Source organism: Microcaecilia unicolor, chromosome 1 (assembly GCF_901765095.1).
Source record: "Microcaecilia unicolor chromosome 1, aMicUni1.1, whole genome shotgun sequence".
NCBI classification, from domain to species: domain Eukaryota; kingdom Metazoa; phylum Chordata; class Amphibia; order Gymnophiona; family Siphonopidae; genus Microcaecilia; species Microcaecilia unicolor.
In genome coordinates, this window is record NC_044031.1 from 694,231,769 (window position 1) to 694,251,559 (window position 19,791).

A 19,791-nucleotide genomic window follows, 5' to 3' on the forward strand; every position below is an offset into this window, starting at 1 on the left:
ACGCTGAACCTTGCATGACAGTTATAGTTTGGGTTCCTCTTTCCCACATGCATCACTTTGCACTTGTTCACATTAAACGTCATCTGCCATTTAGACGCCCAGTCTCGTAAGGTCCTCTTGTAGTTTTTCACAATCTTCCTGTGATTTGACGACTTTGAATAACTTTGTGTAATCGACAAATTTGATTACCTCGCTAGTTACCCCCATCTCAAGGTCATTTATGAATATGTTAAAAAGCAGAGGTCCCAACACAGATCCATGAGGGACCCCACTTACTACCTTTCTCCATTGCAAATATTGACCTTTTAATCCTACTCTCTGTTTCCTATCTTTCAACCCGTTTTTAATCCACAGTAAGACACTACCTCTGATCCCATCCAACAGACAGAGACAGAACAATAAGTTGTAGGCCTTGCCCAAATGGCCGTATAGGGTGCTATGCAGCTACCATATACTCCGTATTATCTGTCTTCAGCAGGTGGTAGGTTCTGTGCAGAATTCTGACTGGAGAGGCTCCCAGCCCAATTTGGAGAACTTAGTTGTGGTTGAATGAATACAATTTGGAAGCATCTGGGGTCCAGCTAGTGGTGGCTGCTTGTTTTGGAGCACCTGGAAAAGTCCATGTCCATCCTTATATTCTTCACTGGGGATTTTTCTTTCTCCTTGTGTTGTGAGAGGCCTTGGTTGTACCCTGCCCTGTCCCTTTTTCTTTTCAACATGAAAAGAAATCATAGTCAAAAATGGAATAGAGAGGGAAACAAGGCCTATCTGAGCACATGATCCCTCAGGTGGAAGGTCAGGTTGCTAGGCCTGACAGAAGTGGCTGATCACCCGAGCCTAGGGATGGCGGAGAGATCTCCTGCATCAGGCTCAAAAAAAAGTACCAGAAAGGATCTGTGTGTAACATAGCAGCAGCATACTGGCTGAGGAAAGAAAAGTGCAGAGCTGGCAGGTGTGTATGGAGGCACCATCAGAGCAGCAAAATGCTGTGCCCAGTTCTAGCCAGCATGGCTCTTCTCGCAGATTGTGCGGGCCAGACTCCGATGGTTTCAGGGCTTTGGGTGCTCTGCTCTTTTAAACAGTGATGGAAAATGACACACGATGGCACTGAAGGATTTTAGCTTTTGATGGCTTATATGTTAACCAAGCAAGTATTGGAAGTAGGTTTATGGAGCTGGGTGATTTTGGTTAACAGTTCCTTTCTTCATTCCTTAAGGTAGTTTCTACCTTTCACAAAGACCTGGATTTTCTATCACATTATAAACTATAAAATTATATTGCTTTGTCACCCTCTGATCACCCATCCAACTCTCCCTGTTTCTCACTCCCCCCCCTCCCACACACACACACACACACACTATCTTCCCCATGAGAATGTCATTGGAATGCTTTTATGTTTCACAGATATATTCTGATAAATGCATCATTTTGCTCATTTCTGATCTGAAGAAGGGTTGCTAAAAATGTATTAGTCCAATAAAAAAGATATTTGTTTTGTTTTATATCTGTTTATTACCTTTCACCTAAATCGGGTGGTCTTGCTGCTCTCCTGGGAAGAAATGTGGAGAAGAGGTGGTTGTCTCTCTTCTCCCCTTCTCTCTCTCCCCCCTCCCCCCGGTTCTTGGCACCCTGAATGTGCACAGGTCTTTTATCTGATACCTAGAGAATACCAATACATTTCATAAATTGGATAGGTTGTGCTGTTTGGGGAGCAGAGAAACTGAAATGGCAATAAATCAATATTAGCACAATCCTTGTTGTTAAGGAGGTGATTTTGCAAGCTTATCCTCAAAGGCAAATTCAACCCCACTTCCCTCCTCCCCCCCTCCACCCGAAGCAATTGGGATGCATTTAACTAGGAATTTGGCTGCATCTTGGCAGAATCTAATGCCTTCTCTCCTGTGGACATCTGTAAGGCCACAGCATGGTCATTTCGCACACTTTTGCTAAACATAATTGGATGTGCTTACTGAGTGAGATGCACTTTTGGAATAGGAATACTTTAGAGTAGAGGGTCTCAGGATCTTGCCCACTGTGAGTATGGTTCAGCCCATTTGATTAGAGCTGGTCTGGTGAATGACAAGGAAGGAAGAAAGAATTAATTCATTCTTTCCATATTTCTACCAGAGCAGTCAAGAAACTCACTGTTTCTTGTTGAAATTTTGAAGGAAATGTTAGCTAGGGTTTGGACCTCAGATTTTCGACTGTGTACGTCTCCCAGGTGATGGGATCTTGGATTCTGCCCTGGAAGTAGAGAGGGAGGGGGGAATATTAGCTGTTTCCATATCATCATGCTGATCAATCCATAGACTGGTGGGTTGTGTCCATCTACCAGCAGGTGGAGATAGAGAGCAAACTTTGCCTCCCTATATGTGGTCATGTGCTGCCGGAAACTCCCCAGTATGTTCTCTATCTCAGCAGGTGGTGGTCACACACAGCAGCAGCTCTGGCTAGGCCTCCAAGCCTAATTTTTAGGTTTTGTTGAGTGCCTGGGGTTGAGGGCTCTTCTTGAGCAAGTGCAAACCTGGTGGCGCCAGGTCCCTCCTTTTCTCCCCCTTCCCGCTGGCTCCGTTTAAAAAAAAAAAAAAATTTTTTTTGAACGTCCTTAAAGGCGTTTATTTCGACGTTTATTTAAACGTTTATTGCAGCTACTCACTGGGACACCAGGTCGTTACAGCTCGGAGCGGACAGCAGGTAATTTTTACCTTTTATAGCGGGCAGGGGGTTCCCCGATTGTTCTCCACGTGGCCTATGGCGTCGGAGGGCAAGGGCGCAAAGAGTCGCTCCCCGGATCGCGTGTGCGCTTCCAGAGGGGATGCGGGGGTCTTAAAGTCTGATTCGCCCTTGTTGGGTGACAGTTTCGTGACCGATGAGTGTCCCGGTCCTTCCTCCGGTGTGGCGGTTTTTCCCGCCATAAACGCCCATCCCCCGCGGCTCGCCTCCGCCATATTGGCCGGCCACGCGGCTCGGACAGCTTCTTCTTGGGCCGCCCTTGAGGTGGGAGACATTGATGCCATGAACGCCCTTAATTTGGGCGACGGCACAAAGCGGCTAAAGTTAAGCGCCGTTCTTCCCGCGCGGCTCCTTCGCGGAGTGTCGCGCCGGACGCCATCTTGGATGCGCAGCATGTCTCTCCCCCGCTCTTGCGAGCGCCGGTTGAGGGTGCGTCTAGGGCTGTAGCCCAGGCTGCGGAAGTGCACAGTATGCGGGGTTTCTCCCCCGAGTTTGTTTTGCTGCTGCATCAGGCCTTCCTTATGCAAAACGCTGCCCCTGCTCCCTCGTCTGGTAAAGAGGTTGAGGCCCCCGGAGGTAAACGCCCTCGGGTTGATTTCCAGGCCTTGGAGGACTTTGTCTCCTCCGATGTAGATGAGGGCAGCGTATCTGAGTTCTCCCAACGGTCCTTTGCGGATTCCTTGGAGGAGACGGATCCCCGCTCGGATGGAGCGGATGACCCCTCTGCAGCGCGGCTCTTTAGCTCAGAGGATTTGCCCAACCTGTTAATGCAGGCCATGGGCATTTTGAAGATTTCCTCTCCGGAGGACGTCTCTCCCTCAGCCCCTGTTGGCTCTGCCATTATGCTGGGGACGTAGCGCCTGCATAGAACCTTCCACGTGCATGATGCCGTGCACACCTTAATTTCGGCTCAGTGGGATGTCCCGGAAGCGAGCCTTAAAGTGGTTAGGGCTATGTCCTGCCTCTATCCTTTGCCTGAAAGTGAACGTGAGGCCTATCTGTGGCCTACCGTGGTTTCTTTAATCACTGCGGTGACTAAGAAAACGGCGTTGCCGGTGGAAGGTGGCACGGCCCTATAGGACGCCCAAGACAGAAGATTGGAGGCGGCCTTAAGGTCGTCCTTTGAGGCGGCTGCTTTAAGTTTGCAGGCCTCAGTTTGCGGCTCCTATATGGCCAGGGCGTGCCTGACTATGGTGCAGCGGGCTTCCCCTTCGGATCATTCCTTGAGGGCTGATTGGCCGGCCCTGGAATCGGGCTTAGCCTATTTGGCAGACTTGCTGTATGATGTCTTGAGGGCCTCAGCTAAAGGCATGGCTCAGACAATCTCTGCGCGGCGGTGGCTTTGGCTGAAGCATAGGTCTGCTGACCACGCCTCTAAATCCCGCCTGGCTAGATTGCCTTTTAAAGGCAAGCTGCTCTTTGGGGTCGAGCTGGACAAAATCGTGACCGATCTCGGCACGTCTAAGGGCAAGAGGTTACCAGAGGTCAGGGCTCGGGCTAGTGCTCGCCCCGGTACCTCCAGAGGACGGATTCAGGAAGCCCGTCGGTACCGCCCGGGCAGGTCGGGCTCCTCTGCCCCCTCTTCCTTCAAGAGGAAATTCTCCCCCAAGCAGCATTCCTTTCGCAGAGACCGCCGTCCCGGAGGTGCTCCCTCCGGTCCTCCCCTAGGGTCTCGTACCCAATGACGGGGCCTTGGTCCACGCCCCAGTGCAGATTGGAGGACGGCTGTCCTCGTTTCTGGGCGAGTGGATCACAATAACTTCAGACGCTTGAGTGCTGGAAGTCATCAGTGACGGCTACAAGCTAGAGTTCTGCCGACCCTTAAGAGACGGGTTTGTACTCTCTCCCTGCAAGTCTCCGGTCAAAGCTGTGGCAGTGCAGCAGACCTTGGACAATCTGATCCGCCTGGGTGCAGTCGTTCCGGTGCCAGAAAATCAGCTTGGCAAGGGACGTTACTCCATTTACTTTGTGGTACCAAAGAAAGGAGGTTCTGTACGGCCTATCCCCGACCTCAAGGGGTCAATCAGGCTCTTTCGCATGGAGACCCTCCGCTCTGTTATAGCGGCAGTGCAGGCAGGAGAGTTCCTGGCATCCTTGGACATCAAGGAAGCGTACTTGCATATTCCCATCTGGCCTCCTCATCAGCGCTTTCTGCGTTTTGCAGTCCTGGGCCGACACTTCCAGTTCAGAGCCCTCCCGTTCGGGTTGGCTACTGCTCCGCGGACCTTCTCCAAAGTAATGGTGGTCATCGCGGCCTTCCTGAGGAAGGAAGGAGTACAAGTCCATCCTTATCTGGACGACTGGTTGATCCGAGCCCCCTCTTATGCAGAGTGTGGCAAAGCTGTGAACCGGGTGGTTGCTCTTTTCAGCTCCCTGGGGTGGATCATCAACTGGGAGGAAAGCCAGCTGCGCCCAACTCAGTCCCTGGAGTATCTGGGAGTTCGATTCGACACCCAAGTGGGCAGATTGTTCCTGCCAGACAATCGGATTGTCAAGCTTCAGGCTCAGATGGACCAGTTCCTAGTAGCCTCTCCTGTTCGGGCTTGGGACTATGTGCAGCTGTTGGGCTCTATAACGGCCACGATGGAAGTAGTGCCCTGGGCCAGGGCTCATATGAGACCACTACAACACTCTCTGCTGCAGCGCTGGACTCCGATGTCGGAGGATTATGCTGTGCGCCTTCCCTTGGACCCAGCAGTGCGCAAGGCGCTGAGCTGGTGGACGCAGACAGACAAGTTGTCTGCAGGAATGCCTCTGGTGACCCCGGAGGGGATTGTCGTCACGACGGACGCCTCTTTGTCGGGCTGGGGAGCCCACTGCTTGGGAAGGACAGCGCAGGGGTTCTGGTCTCCTGCAGAGGTAAAGTGGTCTATCAACCTCCTGGAACTCAGAGCCATTCGGTTGGCGCTTTTGGAGTTCATCCCGGTACTGGCGTTGAAGCCTGTACGGGTCCTGTCGGACAATGCCACGGCTGTGGCCTATGTCAACTGCCAGGGAGGTACCAAGAGCGCCCCTCTAGCCAAGGAGGCCATGAATCTATGCCAGTGGGCGGAAGCGAACCTGGAACAGCTGTCAGCGGCCCACATTGCCGGAGTCATGAATGTCAAGGCGGACTTTCTCAGTCGCCATACCTTGGAGCCCAGAGAGTGGCAGCTATCTGTTCAGGCGTTCTTGGACATCACGAAGCGCTGGGGCCAGCCGAGCCTAGATCTGATGGCGTCATCGGCCAATTGCCAAGTGCCGCGCTTTTTCCGCAGAGGACGGGACCCTCGATCCCTGGGAGTAGATGCTCTTCTCCAACAGTGGCCGACACAAGAGCTTCTCTATGTGTTCCCGCCCTGGCCCATGTTGGGCAGGGTGCTAGACCGGGTGGCAAAGCATCCGGGCCGGATAATCCTGGTGGGTCCGGATTGGCCCAGACGTCCCTGGTATGCGGACTTGATCAGGCTCTCAGTGGACGAACCTCTGCGACTGCCAGTGGAGCAGGGCCTGTTACATCAGGGTCCCGTGGTGATGGAGGATCCCTCCCCCTTTGGTCTTACGGCCTGGCTATTGAGCGGCAGAGTCTGAGGAAGAAGGGCTTCTCAGACAAGGTCATCGCCACTCTGCTGAGAGCGAGGAAGCGCTCTACTTCTACTGCTTACGCCAGGGTTTGGCGTACCTTTGCAGCGTAGTGTGAAGCAGGTTTACTTTCTCCATTTACTGCTCCAATTTCTTCAGTGCTGGCGTTCCTGCAAGAAGGTCTGGAGAAAGGCCTGTCGCTCAGTTCCCTGAAAGTCCAGGTAGCGGCCCTGGCTTGCTTCAGGGGCCGCCTGAAGGGTGCTTCCCTGGCTTTGCAGCCAGATGTGGTGCGTTTCCTAAAGGGAGTTAATCACCTGCGCCCTCCTCTGCACTCAGTGGTGCCTGCGTGGAATCTCAACCTGGTGCTAAGAGCCTTACAAAGCCGCCTTTTGAACCCTTGTCGAGGGCATCTCTGAAAGACCTGACGTTGAAAGCAGTCTTTTTGGTGGCTATCACTTCAGCCAGAAGAGTTTCCGAGCTCCAGGCACTCTCTTGTCAAGAGCTTTTTTCTGCAGTTCACTGAGGCAGGAGTGGCTATTCGCACAGTGCCTTCCTTCCTACCCAAGATTGTTTCTCGCTTCCTTGTGAGTCAGCAGCTCTGTCTCCCTTCCTTTGGTAGGGAGGACTCCCCAGAAGAGTATTCTGCTCTCAAATATCTGGATGTGAGACGGGTCATCATCAGATACTTGGAAGTGACCAATGATTTCCGGAAGTCGGATCATCTGTTTGTCCTGTTTGCAGGTCCTCGTAAGGGTCTGCAGGCTGCTAAGCCTACAGTGGCAAGATGGGTCAAGGAAGCCATTGCAGCGGCTTATGTGGCCGCAGGGAAGGTGCCGCCTATTCAGTTGAAGGCCCACTCCACTAGAGCTCAGGCGGCCTCGATGGCAGAGGCCGGGTCCGTCTCCTTGGAAGAGATTTGCAAGGCGGCAACTTGGGCGTCGGCCCATACCTTCTCCAGACATTACCGCTTGACTGTGGCTGCTCGGGCGGAGGCCCAGTTTGGAGCTTCAGTGTTGAGTTCAGGGATTTCAATGTCCCACCCTGGGTGAGTACTGCCTCGGTACATCCCACCAGTCTATGGATTGATCAGCATGATGATATGGAAGGTAAAATTATGTATCATACCTGATAATTTTCTTTCCATTAATCATAGCTGATCAATCCATAGCCCCTCCCAGATATCTGTACTGTTTATATTCTGGTTGAATTTTAGGTTCAAGTTTAGTCTTCAGTTACTTCAGGAGGACTTCGTGTTCAAGTTTTTCACTTGGATTCTTCAAGAGTTGAGACGAGTTTGTGTTACAGTGAGCTGCTGCATTCCTCTCCCCTCCGTTTTACGGGGCTGGATTGAGACTTAAATTCTGCCGGCACTCCCTCCCGCTTCGTGCGGCTGTAGGGCAGCTTTGTACCCCTCCCGCTTCGGCGGTGTTAGGGTCAGTCAGCTCCTCCCGCGGTTGCGGTTGCAGGATAAGCCAGATCCCCCCGCATCGGCGGGGTGGTGTCCCTCCCCCGCTCCGCGGGGATGAGCTGGACGGATTCCCCTCCCCCACTTGTGTGGGGATGAGCTGGGTTAATTCCCCTCCCCCGTTTCGGCGGTGGTGAGCTGGGCAGAGTGTCCCTTTGTGGGTGTAATTCTCTAAGTGCTGAGTCTTGCGGATGGAGCTTTGATATCGACATACTGAGGAGTTTCCGGCAGCACATGACCACATATAGGGAGGCAAAGTTTGCTCTCTATCTCCACCTGCTGGTAGATGGACACAACCCACCAGTCTATGGATTGATCAGCTATGATTAATGGAAAGAAAATTATCAGGTATGATACATAATTTTACCTTTACAGTGATACTGAGCACATGGTGGCTTAACAGCACCCTATATAAGGCAGCTTATTGTCTCCATCTTCTTGAGGGGCATAACCCATTTCTTTTAGACTGGTCCTGGCAGAATTTAAGGAAAGAACATTTAGCAGGTAGGAATATCCCCCCCCCCCCCCCTTGGATTGTTTTACTGGAAATCCAACTCCTCAACTTCAATTTCTTCATTGACTTAATGGACACTAGCTTTTAGAATATGTTCATAGTTGAGTCAGTTTATATCACTCACATAATAATCGCAGTGTCACTGACTGCCACACAGTCCCAAAACACATAATAGATCCACCCCTGTGCTTTTATTCCAGTGCTTCACCCTTTTTCATTCCTGCAAATGTGTTGTGTGGTTGTGGCGAAACAGTTCATTTTGTCTTGGCCAAAATACTTCTCTAAAATTTCACGCACTTGAGGTTTTGGAAAATGACTTTTGTGATGAAGCTCATAGAAAAGTTTTCCTTCTGATAATTCTCCCATGTACTATATTATGGATCTATGGACAACTACTCCAGTATGAGTAAGCTTTTCAGCTGGTTGTTGCAGTGATTGTTTGCAAGAACAGTAGGTTGATTGTTTATACACTCTTCTAGCTTTATCTTTTTGAGACTTTTAAAAATAGCCTTTCCATCTTTCTCTTTGAGATGCTCAGACTCATGGTTGGTGTTGTACTTTTTGCAATCACAGCCTGAGAGGTTAAGCTCAGAATATTTTGTTCAGTTGACAAGAGTTTTGCCTAACTGAAGGCCAACAACTTAATAAAACAAAAAAAAAACCAAAACGCAGCAGATGAATCAACTTTTACACTTGAAATATTCATTGTATTTTCAATCCCGCAAACTAGTAATTTTTGGATTAAATATTGCAAAAAGAGGTAGTTAAATGTAACGCACCTCTACATGGTACAGTTTCTGTCGGGGATTCAATGAAACACTATTTGACTAAGGGTGCTAATAATTTTACAGACAACTGTGTATGTGATTCTGTATTTATGTACATAATTAGAAGTAAGCACTTAGTTTTACTCATTTGAATTTAGGTTGCACCTTTTTCAGTAGAAGCTTAAGGTGAAATGCATTCAGGTATGCTAGGTATTTCCCTGGCCCCCAGAGGGATTACAGTTTTTGTTTTACTAGGAAACAGCCTAGTGATTACAGCTCCTTGTAATTGTGGGTAAGTCACTTAATCCTCTCCCCCCCCCCCCCCCCCCCCCCCCCCGGATTGTTTCAGGTACAGTCTGGTCATAGTTATAACTTGCTCTGGGCTGATTGGCTGTTGGTGGACAAGAGTGAAAGCCCTTTTTCATTGTGAGGCTGCATTGAAGATCTTCAGCAGGCCTTTGTGGAATGTCTAGCTCAGGATGCAAGCAAATGCTAGAGTAAGCATCCTTTAGGGTTTGTGTTATTCTTAGATTTTTTTTATTTATTTATTTTTTTAAAGAAGCCTATATTCACATAGTCCAGAAGGTAGTATTTTTTGAGAATCTCAAATTACAGCAAGATTTGGTCCACTGGTCGTGAGGGGAATATGTGCAGAATTCTGTAGAGGGTCCAAGGAAGCAGCATCTGTTTTTAAGACCCTTCCTGTCCTTCTCCCCGGGACCCGTTGTTTCTAACCACCGAGTGAGCAAAGTATTGCATCTTGGTTTTCAAATTGTGATTGTGCTCTGATTCAAAGAAACCCATAGTCATACTGTCTGGAAGTTTGTGTGTGTGTGGTTTCCCCCCCCCCCCCCCCCCCCTGAAGAAATCAGAAAATTACACTTAAGAACATCCTTTGGTAGATGTTGCACACAGGCTTGTTGAAGATCTGTAATCCAATCCCTACAACAGGAGCTTTACCTGGGGAGCCATAAAGTAGCAGGCTGCACCAACATGCAGTTGTATTCATTGTTAAAATGAACAAGCACATGGGTACAAGGGAGAAAAGTGGCAATAGGTGAGAAGACTTTGTCCTCTTAAACTTTGTTGCTCTTTGTGCCTGGTTTGTTCATAAGCTTTTCCTTTTGATACCAAATTTTGGTAAAAGTAACCATAAAGGCTTTTCTGTCTTTCTCTTATTTTGAAATGCTGCTGTCTTCATTTGCCTGGAAGGATAGCTTTCCTTAACAGCTTTGTCTTGGAAACAGACAAGTAACATACAGTAGGTCTCTTTGCCCCCATCTTGTGGTAAGAACAATAACTGTTAATCTTGAAAAAAAAAAAAAAAATGGAAAACACAATCTTGCTGTGGAAGAAACAATGTCTACAGATTTGCTCTTTCTTTATAATTTTTCCACCTCATGATTTGGCTTGTACTCATTGATCCATTCTGAATAACTTATCTGCATGTGTGCTTCATACATAAATCTAATCAAGCCTGAATCCAGATCACTAAGTTATTATCCACTTTGTCTTCTGTGTGACACCTCAGACTGATCTTGACATTCAGACCTTTGGAAGATTTGCTAGCTGTATTTTTAAATCAAATTTGAAATTCTTGTATAAACGCCTCCAAAGGATTAAAAATATAGACTACCATTTTTCTTTAATTACACCTAGAACAGCTTGTCAACTCTAATTTGCAACAGCTGTCAGAATTTTGATTTTTATACAAGATATGGCAACTCGTTATATTTTTCAGATACTCTTGAGGTAATTTCTGTAGTGATGCCTTTGTATTGGACTTGGCTTGTTTCCATCCTGTCTTATGAGGCCTATTGCCAGTCTTCAAATGCATGACCATTTTTTTGTCTGCCCACCCATATGAAACATTTCATTTGTAAGACTGTCTCACTTGTCAGTGAAGACACTGGTGGAATGTCTGATATAAAGGTACATTTTCAGAGTCATTTCAACATGGCGGAAACTTTGCAAACCCTGGCATTTAAGTGATGTTTCAGCACATGCTAAATGTTAACCTCCATTAGGGTCAAAACAGATCAGACCATTGCTAGCCCCTGCCTCTCCTCAGGATATTCTCCCACATTTATTGAATTTGTGATTATTTTTCCCCCAAAACATCTGGGTTTATAAGTCCCTGGGGTTGGGTGTTTGTCTTTTGTTTTGTTTTTTTTTCTGTTTTAATATGCACAGTGTCCCCCCCCCCCCCCCCCCCCCCCATGAGCCAGAGTAACCCCCAGCAAGGTGTTATTGGATACTGGGATCCGGCGCCCGACGATTGCCCCCTTTGGGAAAGTAGTCGCACAACAAACCATGCCATAAGTGAATCTCGTGATCTAGAGGGAAGGGTTTAATATGACAATTGTTGGACATAATTTTGTTCCATACCTGGTTTACTCAGATACTCCTTTACTAAATCCTAGTGCACACATTAACTGCTAAGAAGACTATTTTATACCTGTGAGCATCTTAGCATTAAGCATGTGCGGGCTGCTTAGTTTGCAAGCACATTGAAATCCTCAGGCAGTTCTACAGTTTTTCAGCAGCTTTCATTTTAAGTGTTCTACAAATCATGCATTTTTATAAGGCAGTTTAGGATCGGGAATATATGTAATGCACATCAAATCCTCAGTTCTCGATTTTCCATAGAATAAAGAACTATTTTGTACACAACTTTATTGGACAGCCATTTTTTTAAACTGGTTTAAATCGGGGATTAACAAATCCTGGCTGTCACTGTTCCCTGACACCTGGGATTTCATTCTCCTGAAATGTGGGTTGTTTTTTTTTATTGTGGGGCTAAACAAAATGGCATGTTTCCTACCTCCCTGCTTTCATTAGGCTTTCTTGGGACCAACCTGATCTTCATCATATGGTCGTGCTTACAGAGATAATCATGATAGAGAGACAGCATGGTGAGGGTAATGTGGCAGGTTCCAAGTCCATTAGTTGCTTGAGGGTGAGAATGAGAGACTGGATGAAGGGTGTGTTAGTGGGAGAGAGAGGGAAGGACCATAACCATAAACATGAAGATATGTGAAACGGAGAAGGGAAGACTGCTGTCGTTTAGCAGTGATGTGCATTTTTGTCCACAGACACAAAATAGGAAAAGACCTAGTAAATCAGTTTCTAAAAGAAGTTGCTGATCTAGGAATGGATTGCCCCTTCCCTCATTCAAAGCTCACTGGTAAATACTGTGGAGGCAGGAGGGAGGAGAAGTGAGGATTTAGCCATTGACGCCTAGATCTGACAAAAATTGTTGAGGCCTTGTCTAAAAACCATACTTCCCTCTTCATCCAGTTAGATCAGTCCATGCCAACGGATCTTGTCCCTGCCTATTTAGCACATGGAGGAAGAGGTACTGAACTGTTCAGTGACATCACAAGTATATGGGCTGGATATATTTTTCTACCTTCAACAGCTGGTGAAGTTGGGATAGTGTTAGGTAGGCCTAATCCCTTGGGTTACAGACTATGGCCTGCATACCCGGGGCTGGGTTTTGAGCAGTGTGCTCTTGGGATTTGGACCACGGTCCTTACCCCAGTAGAGACAGGAGTGCTTGTGGGCTGTAGCTCACAGAACTTGACAGGGCCCCTATATTATATATGCCTGCAACAGGGGAGTGGAGGGGGAGTTAGGTGGTCCTTTTCTCCCCCCCCCCCCCCCCCCCCAAAAGTCCCAAAGCTTGAAAAAAATGTTATTTGGGCAGGTTTGTTCCTTTAGCTTGCTGGAGGAATAGTGCAGGTTTGGGATGGGTGAACCTTTTTTTGGTGGGGGAGGGGGGGTGATCTGCTTCTTCCGGTGTTAGGTGTGTCAGGGTCAGGTCTGGGTTGGGAAGAAGTTTTCTTACCACTGTGGATTCTGCAGGATCCAGCAGCTTAATTGCACTGCCAGCTCCTTTTGTCCTGATTGTAGCGAGGCAGGAAGCTCCATAATCAGGCTGGTTCTCTACATGCAGGAGCCACAAGAACCAGAGAGTCAGACGCCTCTTATGGCAGCCACTTGATGATCTCAGCTCCCCTCCTCCACCATAGACAGGAACAGCGGACATTTTGATGCCAGCTTACTCACACTCGGACATTCTGTCTCCATTTGGTACTCTAGGGAGGATCAGATGTGTAATTCATCTTGAGGGGAGGAAATAGTGGTCCTTTTTCCAGGAGGAGGAAGGGTACTCCTTGATAATTACCATATTACAGGAGGTACCCACAGATGGATAAAACCATCCTGGAGGGTATACACATGTCCCCCAGAACTCTTCCTATACATAGGGTGTTGGACCAGATGGTTCAGGTGGAAAGAATTCCCTGAAGGAATTCTCAGGGGTACCAAACTGAAGGGTCCTTTTACAAAGGCGCGCTTGTGTTCTTAGTACACACTAAATGCTAGAGACGCCCATAGGGTGTATGCTTATTTTTAGCATGCACTAAAAACGCTTGCATGCCTTTTGTAAAAGGACCCCTCTACAAGATGTAGCCCCCTTATTGTAGATTACTGGGTAAAAAGGCACCCGACATGGCTGTGTTTTTGCCCAGCAGGGCTACCTCAGGGTTGATACTTAAACTAATAGAACATATAAAAACATAAATTTAGCATAAAAAGCATAAACCATAAATAATGTTAGAAACACAAAATTATAAACCTAAGCCGATGCAACTTTAAACTAATTTTTAGAAACACAGAAATATAAACCAATATATAAACACATTCATTAGCGTATGCAGCAGATGAATCCAAGAACTGGTGGGTTTCTGTCCATCTATCAGCAGGTGGAGATAGAGATTACAAAGCTGAAGGCAGTGATACCAGACGGCCAGCTCCTCCTTCCCCTCAGTACATCTCTATCTCCAGCAGGTGGTGGATGGCGCTTCAGCAGCACCTGGATTTGTCTGTTGGGAATACTCCTGGGTCCTGTGGACCAGTTGAGTTTAGGGGTGTCTGGCTGGTGGTGCCGACTTTGGGGGCATACTCAGTCTTCTGGATCCCTGCTTCACCCTTTCCCCCCCTTGCCTCCCAGTCTTTAGAACTCTAGCCTTCCTCACCAGTAAAAAAGAAAAACAAGAGAGCTCCTTTGCCTTCATTTGGTGTTAAAAACAGAAGATTTCTGACAGGACCGGGCCAAAGCCATGGGACTGAACGGGATCCACCCCAAGATATTGAGGGAGCTCAGAGAGGTTCTTGCGGGTCCTCTTAAAGATTTGTTTAATAAATCCTTGGAGATGGGAGAGGTTCCGTGGGATTGGAGAACAGCGGATGTGGTCCCTCTTCACAAAAGTGGTGATAGGGAAGAAGCTGGAAATTACAGCCCGGTAAGCCTCACTTCAGTTATTGGAAAAGTAATGGAAGCGATGCTGATCGAAAGAATAATGAATTCCCTGGAAGTCAATAAGTTGCAAGATCCGAGACAACATGGTTTTACCAAAGGGAAATTGTGCCAACGAATCTCATTGAATTCTTTGACTGGGTGACTGGAGAATTGAATCAGGAACATGCTATAGATGTAATCTACTTAGATTTCAGCAAAGCTTTTGACACAGTTGCCCACAGGAGGCTCTTGAATAAACTTGATAGTCTGAAGATAGGACCCGATGTGCTGAACTGGATTAGGAACTTGTTGACGGACAGACGCCAGAGGGTGGTGGTAAATGGAATTCACTCGGATGAGGGAAAGGTGAGTAGTGTAGTGCCTCAGGGATCAGTGCTGAGTCCGATTCTGTTCAATATATTTGTGAGTGACATTGTCGAAGGGTTAGAAGGTAAAGTTTGCCTTTTTGCGGATGACACCAAGATTTGTAACAGAGTGGACACCCCGGAAGGAGTGGAAAACATGAAAAAAGATATGCAGAAGCTAGAAGAATGGTCTAATGTTTGTCAATTAAAATTCAATGCAAAGAAATGCATGCACTTAGGAGTAGAAATCCACGAGAGACGTATAAGGTGGTGAGAGTCTGATATGTACAGACTGGGAGAGGGATCTTGGGGTGATAGTATCTGAGGATCTGGAAGCGATGAAACAGTGTGACAAGATGGTGGCCGTAGCCAGAAGGATGCTAGGCTGTATAGACAGAAGTGTGACCAGCAGAAGAAAGGAGGTGTTGATGCCCCTGTATAGGTCGTTGGTGAGGCCCCACCTGGAGTATTGTGTTCAGTTTTGGAGGCCGTATCTTGCTAAGGATGTAAAAAGAATTGAAGCGGTGCAAAGAAAAGCTACAAAAATGGTATGGGATTTGCGTTACAAAACTTATGAGGAGAGACTTGCTGACCTGAACATTTATACCCTGGAGGAAAGGAGAAACAGCAGTGATATGATACAGACATTCAAATATTTGAAAGGTATTAATCCGCAAACGAACCTGTTCTGGAGACAGGAAGGCAGTAGAACTAGAGGATATGAAATGAGGTTGAAGGAGGGCAGACTCGGGGGAAAAACGTCAGAAAGTATTTTTTCACAGAGAGAGTAGTGGATGCTTGAAATGGCCTCCCGCGGGAGGTGGTGGAGATGAAAACAGTAACGGAATTCAAAAATGCGTGGGATAAACATAAAGGAATCCTGATCAGAAGGATGGATCCTCAGAAGCTTAGCAGAGATTGGGTGACAGTGCTGGTGGTTGGGAGGCAGGGCTAGTACTGGGCAGACTTCTACGGTCTGTGCCCTGAAAATGGTAGATACAAATCAAGGTCAGGTACACACATAAAGTATCGCATATGAGTTTATCTTGTTGGGCAGACCAGATGGACCGTACAGGCCTTTTTCTGCCATCACCTACTATGTTACTATGTTTGAAGGGGTACTGTTTTTTTTTTTGGTTTTTTTTTAAACAATTTCTGCCTGTAAAATCACCCTTGAGGTGATTTGAAATTCTGCAGAAGGGGGTGGTGGTATATGCATAAAAAATGGGCACACAGAATGCACCCTCTTTACAATCTACATATATTTGGTTGCTATTGGTGCTGGTCAGGGTGCTTGCCTTATATGAAGGCACATAGACACCCTTTTATAAAATTACCAATTTTGTACCTAAGCTTGAAAGAAGCTGTGTTCCCATAGCACTGTGTATCACTTGGATATATTAAACTATGGCTGGTGTGCCACTTTTCTCTGTACGTTTGGGACATATGTCTTATTTGTAGTTTAATTAGAACTAGGGTCTGGTGCCATGAATCTTCATCTGCAAGTACTTGAAATCTCTTTGGTACAATACAATAAAAATGGCTATTCCACTATTTACTGCCAAAGGATAAATGCAGATTACAATATAAATAAAAACTAGGCCAACACTAGGAAAAGGTACATAATTCATAATCTATCTAAATGTAATACATCAAGAGGCATATTTTCAAAGCACTTAGATGTACAAAGTTGCTTAGTAACCTATGGAACTTTATAAGTTTTAAGTGCTTTGGAAATGAGCCCCTAAGAATTTCAATAAACTATTTTAGATAGCAAATAAATCAGTCAGAAACTTGCAAAATCTTAAGTCATTCTCAACTCCAAAGGAAGGGAGTTCCAACATTGCACTGAACAGAATCATGGAAACATTTGTATTTCACATTTTTTACAGTAGGAAACTGCAGCAAACAATGATCCCTAGATCTAAGAGAATGACCTCCAGTGCCCATAGCAAATAACTCCACTAGATAGCCATAAAACAGTTTGTGCACAAGAGTGCAAAGCTTAAACTTACACTGAGCCTCAATTGGAAGCCAATGAAGAGATCGCAAAAGGGGAGTTACATGATCAAACTTAGGTCTACCACAGATCAGTTTTGCTGCTATGTTCTGCAAGATCTGCAGGCCAATTGCAAGGATGTCTTGGAGCATCCAACATAAAGTGAATTATAAAAGTCAAGCTGAGACAAACCAATGCCTGAAATGAAAATGGGCCCGTCTCATCGCATGTTTAATACATTGCAGTTGTCTCAGCCTGAGGAAATTTCCTGGTTAACTGAGAAATCTGGCTTTTCATGGTCAAACCACCAGTCCAGAAATATCCCCAGTACCCTCAATGACGTTTCCAAGAAAAGTTAGCACCCAAGATTTTCAAAGATGTGCTAAGAGGAGCCCTGGTAGGGGAAGATCAGCATAAGATCTTTGTTTTGTTAGTCTTTTAAGTTTATATCGGGAACCCCATTGCTTCATCAGTCCTAGGTGACTAGCTATATCACACTGTCTTCAACTAATTTGAACAATGGAAGTAAGATCATTGTGTTGTCTGCATACAAATATATATATTATCTTTAGAAAAATCAAAATATTCCTTCTTTCAGCATCCTATATACTTCCCCCCCCCCCCCCCCCCCACCTTCAGAAATCCCTCAAACCATTGTATTGCTTCTCCTACTAAGCCTATGTTACCTAAAATATCTAATGAAATGCTATAGAATATTCTACCAACTCAAAAGCGGAAGGCAAGGCAAATTGCAATAAAATGATTTGGTAACCTCAAGACAGTAAAACTCTTAACTTGCGCCATCAGTGGACTTAATAATGTTTCAGTGCTGTAACCATGCCTGAAACCTGATTGTGTTCACAGGAGCAAATTATGTCGATCCAAGTAATCTTCTAACTGCCTAGCTACTGATCTTAGTAAACATTGGTAGATTGCTGTAGGTCTATAATTTCTCGTTAAAACAGTATCTAAAGAGGGGTTCTTTAGAATAAGTCTAAGCAAAATATCCCCTAAACTTTGTGGAAATAACTCAGCTGTTAAATGATCTATAATTATGGTATAAAGCCATACCTTGAATGTTGCAGGGGCAGTTAGCAAGGCAGCCTTCGGATGCATATCTAACTGACAACAGGATTTGGAAAACTTATACAATGACAGGCAACTTGGTATTTTGAATTCTGAGCATAAACGATCAGCTGGAACAACCAGATCTTCAACCCCTGAATTTGCTGAATCTGATAACTACAGAGGGATAGAAGTCAATTGATTCAGCAAAGTTTCAACTTTATCTTGAAAATAGTTTTCAAAATCCTGCGCTGTAAGGACCAATGTTGGAGTTGGTTGTACAACCATAGATAATTCCTGTGTAACTAAGGAATTAACTATTTGAAATAATTGGTTAGTATTAGAACTTGCTGAATGAATTAAAGAATCATAATATTCACATTTAACCGGCCTTACTTTAACTAGGATCAGTCCATCCTAGCTGCTGATTCTTGAGTTTTTACTCATCTTTGTTGTAAACAATGACTGGATTGTTTTAAAAGCAGTAGATAGTGATTAAACCAAGAAACACTGGTCCGAGGGAAACAAGATTTTTCTCTTAATAGAGCAATCTGATCTAATACTGTCAAAATTTAAGTTCCAGTCATCAAATATTCCTATTTTTCTGTTAATAGAGCAGTGTCAGTTTAAGCTCTAATTTTGATTTCAAGTGTTCTCATTTACCTCACATTACATTCTTTTAAACAATTAGTTTAATTTTCTTGTATGATTGTCCTTTTAATATAGAACCCAATAGTTGGAACAAACAAACATGCATTCAATTTGAATGCTGCCTCCTTGACATCTACAACTCTGGTTGACCTGGGGAACAAGACCTGAGCAGGGAATCGACCCCAGGCCTTTCCACATGGCAAGCTGCTGAGCTGAACTCCAAAATGGGTGTTTTCAATTAACTTGATGTATATGAGTAAACGATGTTCATTGGTGTGTATCATTCTGCCATCATTTTGTTTTCATTTCATGAAGAATTAAGGTTTGATTTGATAGCACTTAGATCTGCAAACATTGATTGAGGTGAGAGGCGATGGTAAATCCTTTTGCACACTTGTCAATTCAGTGTTCAAACATTGTTAATGCAAATTTGTTTCAGTAATAATAAACAAGAGAGGTGTATAACATATTTCTTTTAAAACAGATGATCTTCCAAAACCAAAAACTACTGATATCCACAGAAAAGGGTCTATCCCAGAATATACTGCATCCGAGGAGAAGGAAGATAGCAGACGATGGCGCATGTTCAGGATTGGAGACCAAGATCATAGGGTGGATATGAAGGCTATAGAACCTTATAAAAAAGTTATAAGTCATGGAGGTAAAAGTTGAGTTGATAGGCAGATTTATATGTGTGTTCTTCTTTTTGGATATTTACTTGCTCTGGCAGAGTGATTCCCAAACAAGGTACAACAGCAAGGGCATTCCATACAAGGAAATGCTGTTAAAACATAATCATACCACAATATGGCAATGTTCATAGAACCCATTACCACAAATCAAATAGTAAAATAATTATACAGCAGAACTTAAATTGGTGTGGCCCTTTTTCAAACTGCAGACTGAATATCTTCTTTTATGTATCTTCTTTTATCATATTAGATCAGCCCATACTATTGGATGGTGTCCTTCCCATAAACAGATGGAAGGTAGAGATAATAAACTTCTTCCAGTGACACCACTAGTATAAGGGGCTGGTTCAGGCTTTGAATCCTTAAATATTTCTGTACCTCCCAGCAAATTGTGAGGTTGGGCTGGTGCGGCAGGACCTTTGGATAGGTAAGCCTGAGCCCCTGGTCACATGCTGTGGCCTGCGCCTCATGGTTTGGTACTTGGTCTGAGCCCCAGGAGCTACTGTCTCAATGTCCTTGCCCCAGTGGAGTCAGGAGATCTCTCTGGTGAATCTAACTGCCCTGAGCTTTGGCCAGACCCATTTGAAGAAATTTCCTCCCAGAGAAACCTTCATGAAGCATTTTTCAGAGCATGTGTTGGGGGAAGAAGTGACACTCATTCTGCATGCTTTTCT

The 19,791-nt window shown here is 45.6% G+C and overlaps 1 protein-coding gene across 4 annotated transcripts in view; it reads left to right on the forward strand.

The window, feature by feature from the left end:
* BNIP2 (BCL2 interacting protein 2) overlaps positions 1–19,791 on the forward strand; it is a 151,406-nt gene that overhangs the window by 68,513 nt on the left and 63,102 nt on the right. For all 4 annotated transcript variants that reach the window (XM_030188452.1, XM_030188453.1, XM_030188456.1 and 1 more), the window contains one exon: positions 18,910–19,086. In XM_030188452.1, coding sequence (XP_030044312.1) covers positions 18,910–19,086 — 177 coding nt within the window. The remainder of the gene's footprint in view (positions 1–18,909; positions 19,087–19,791) is intronic.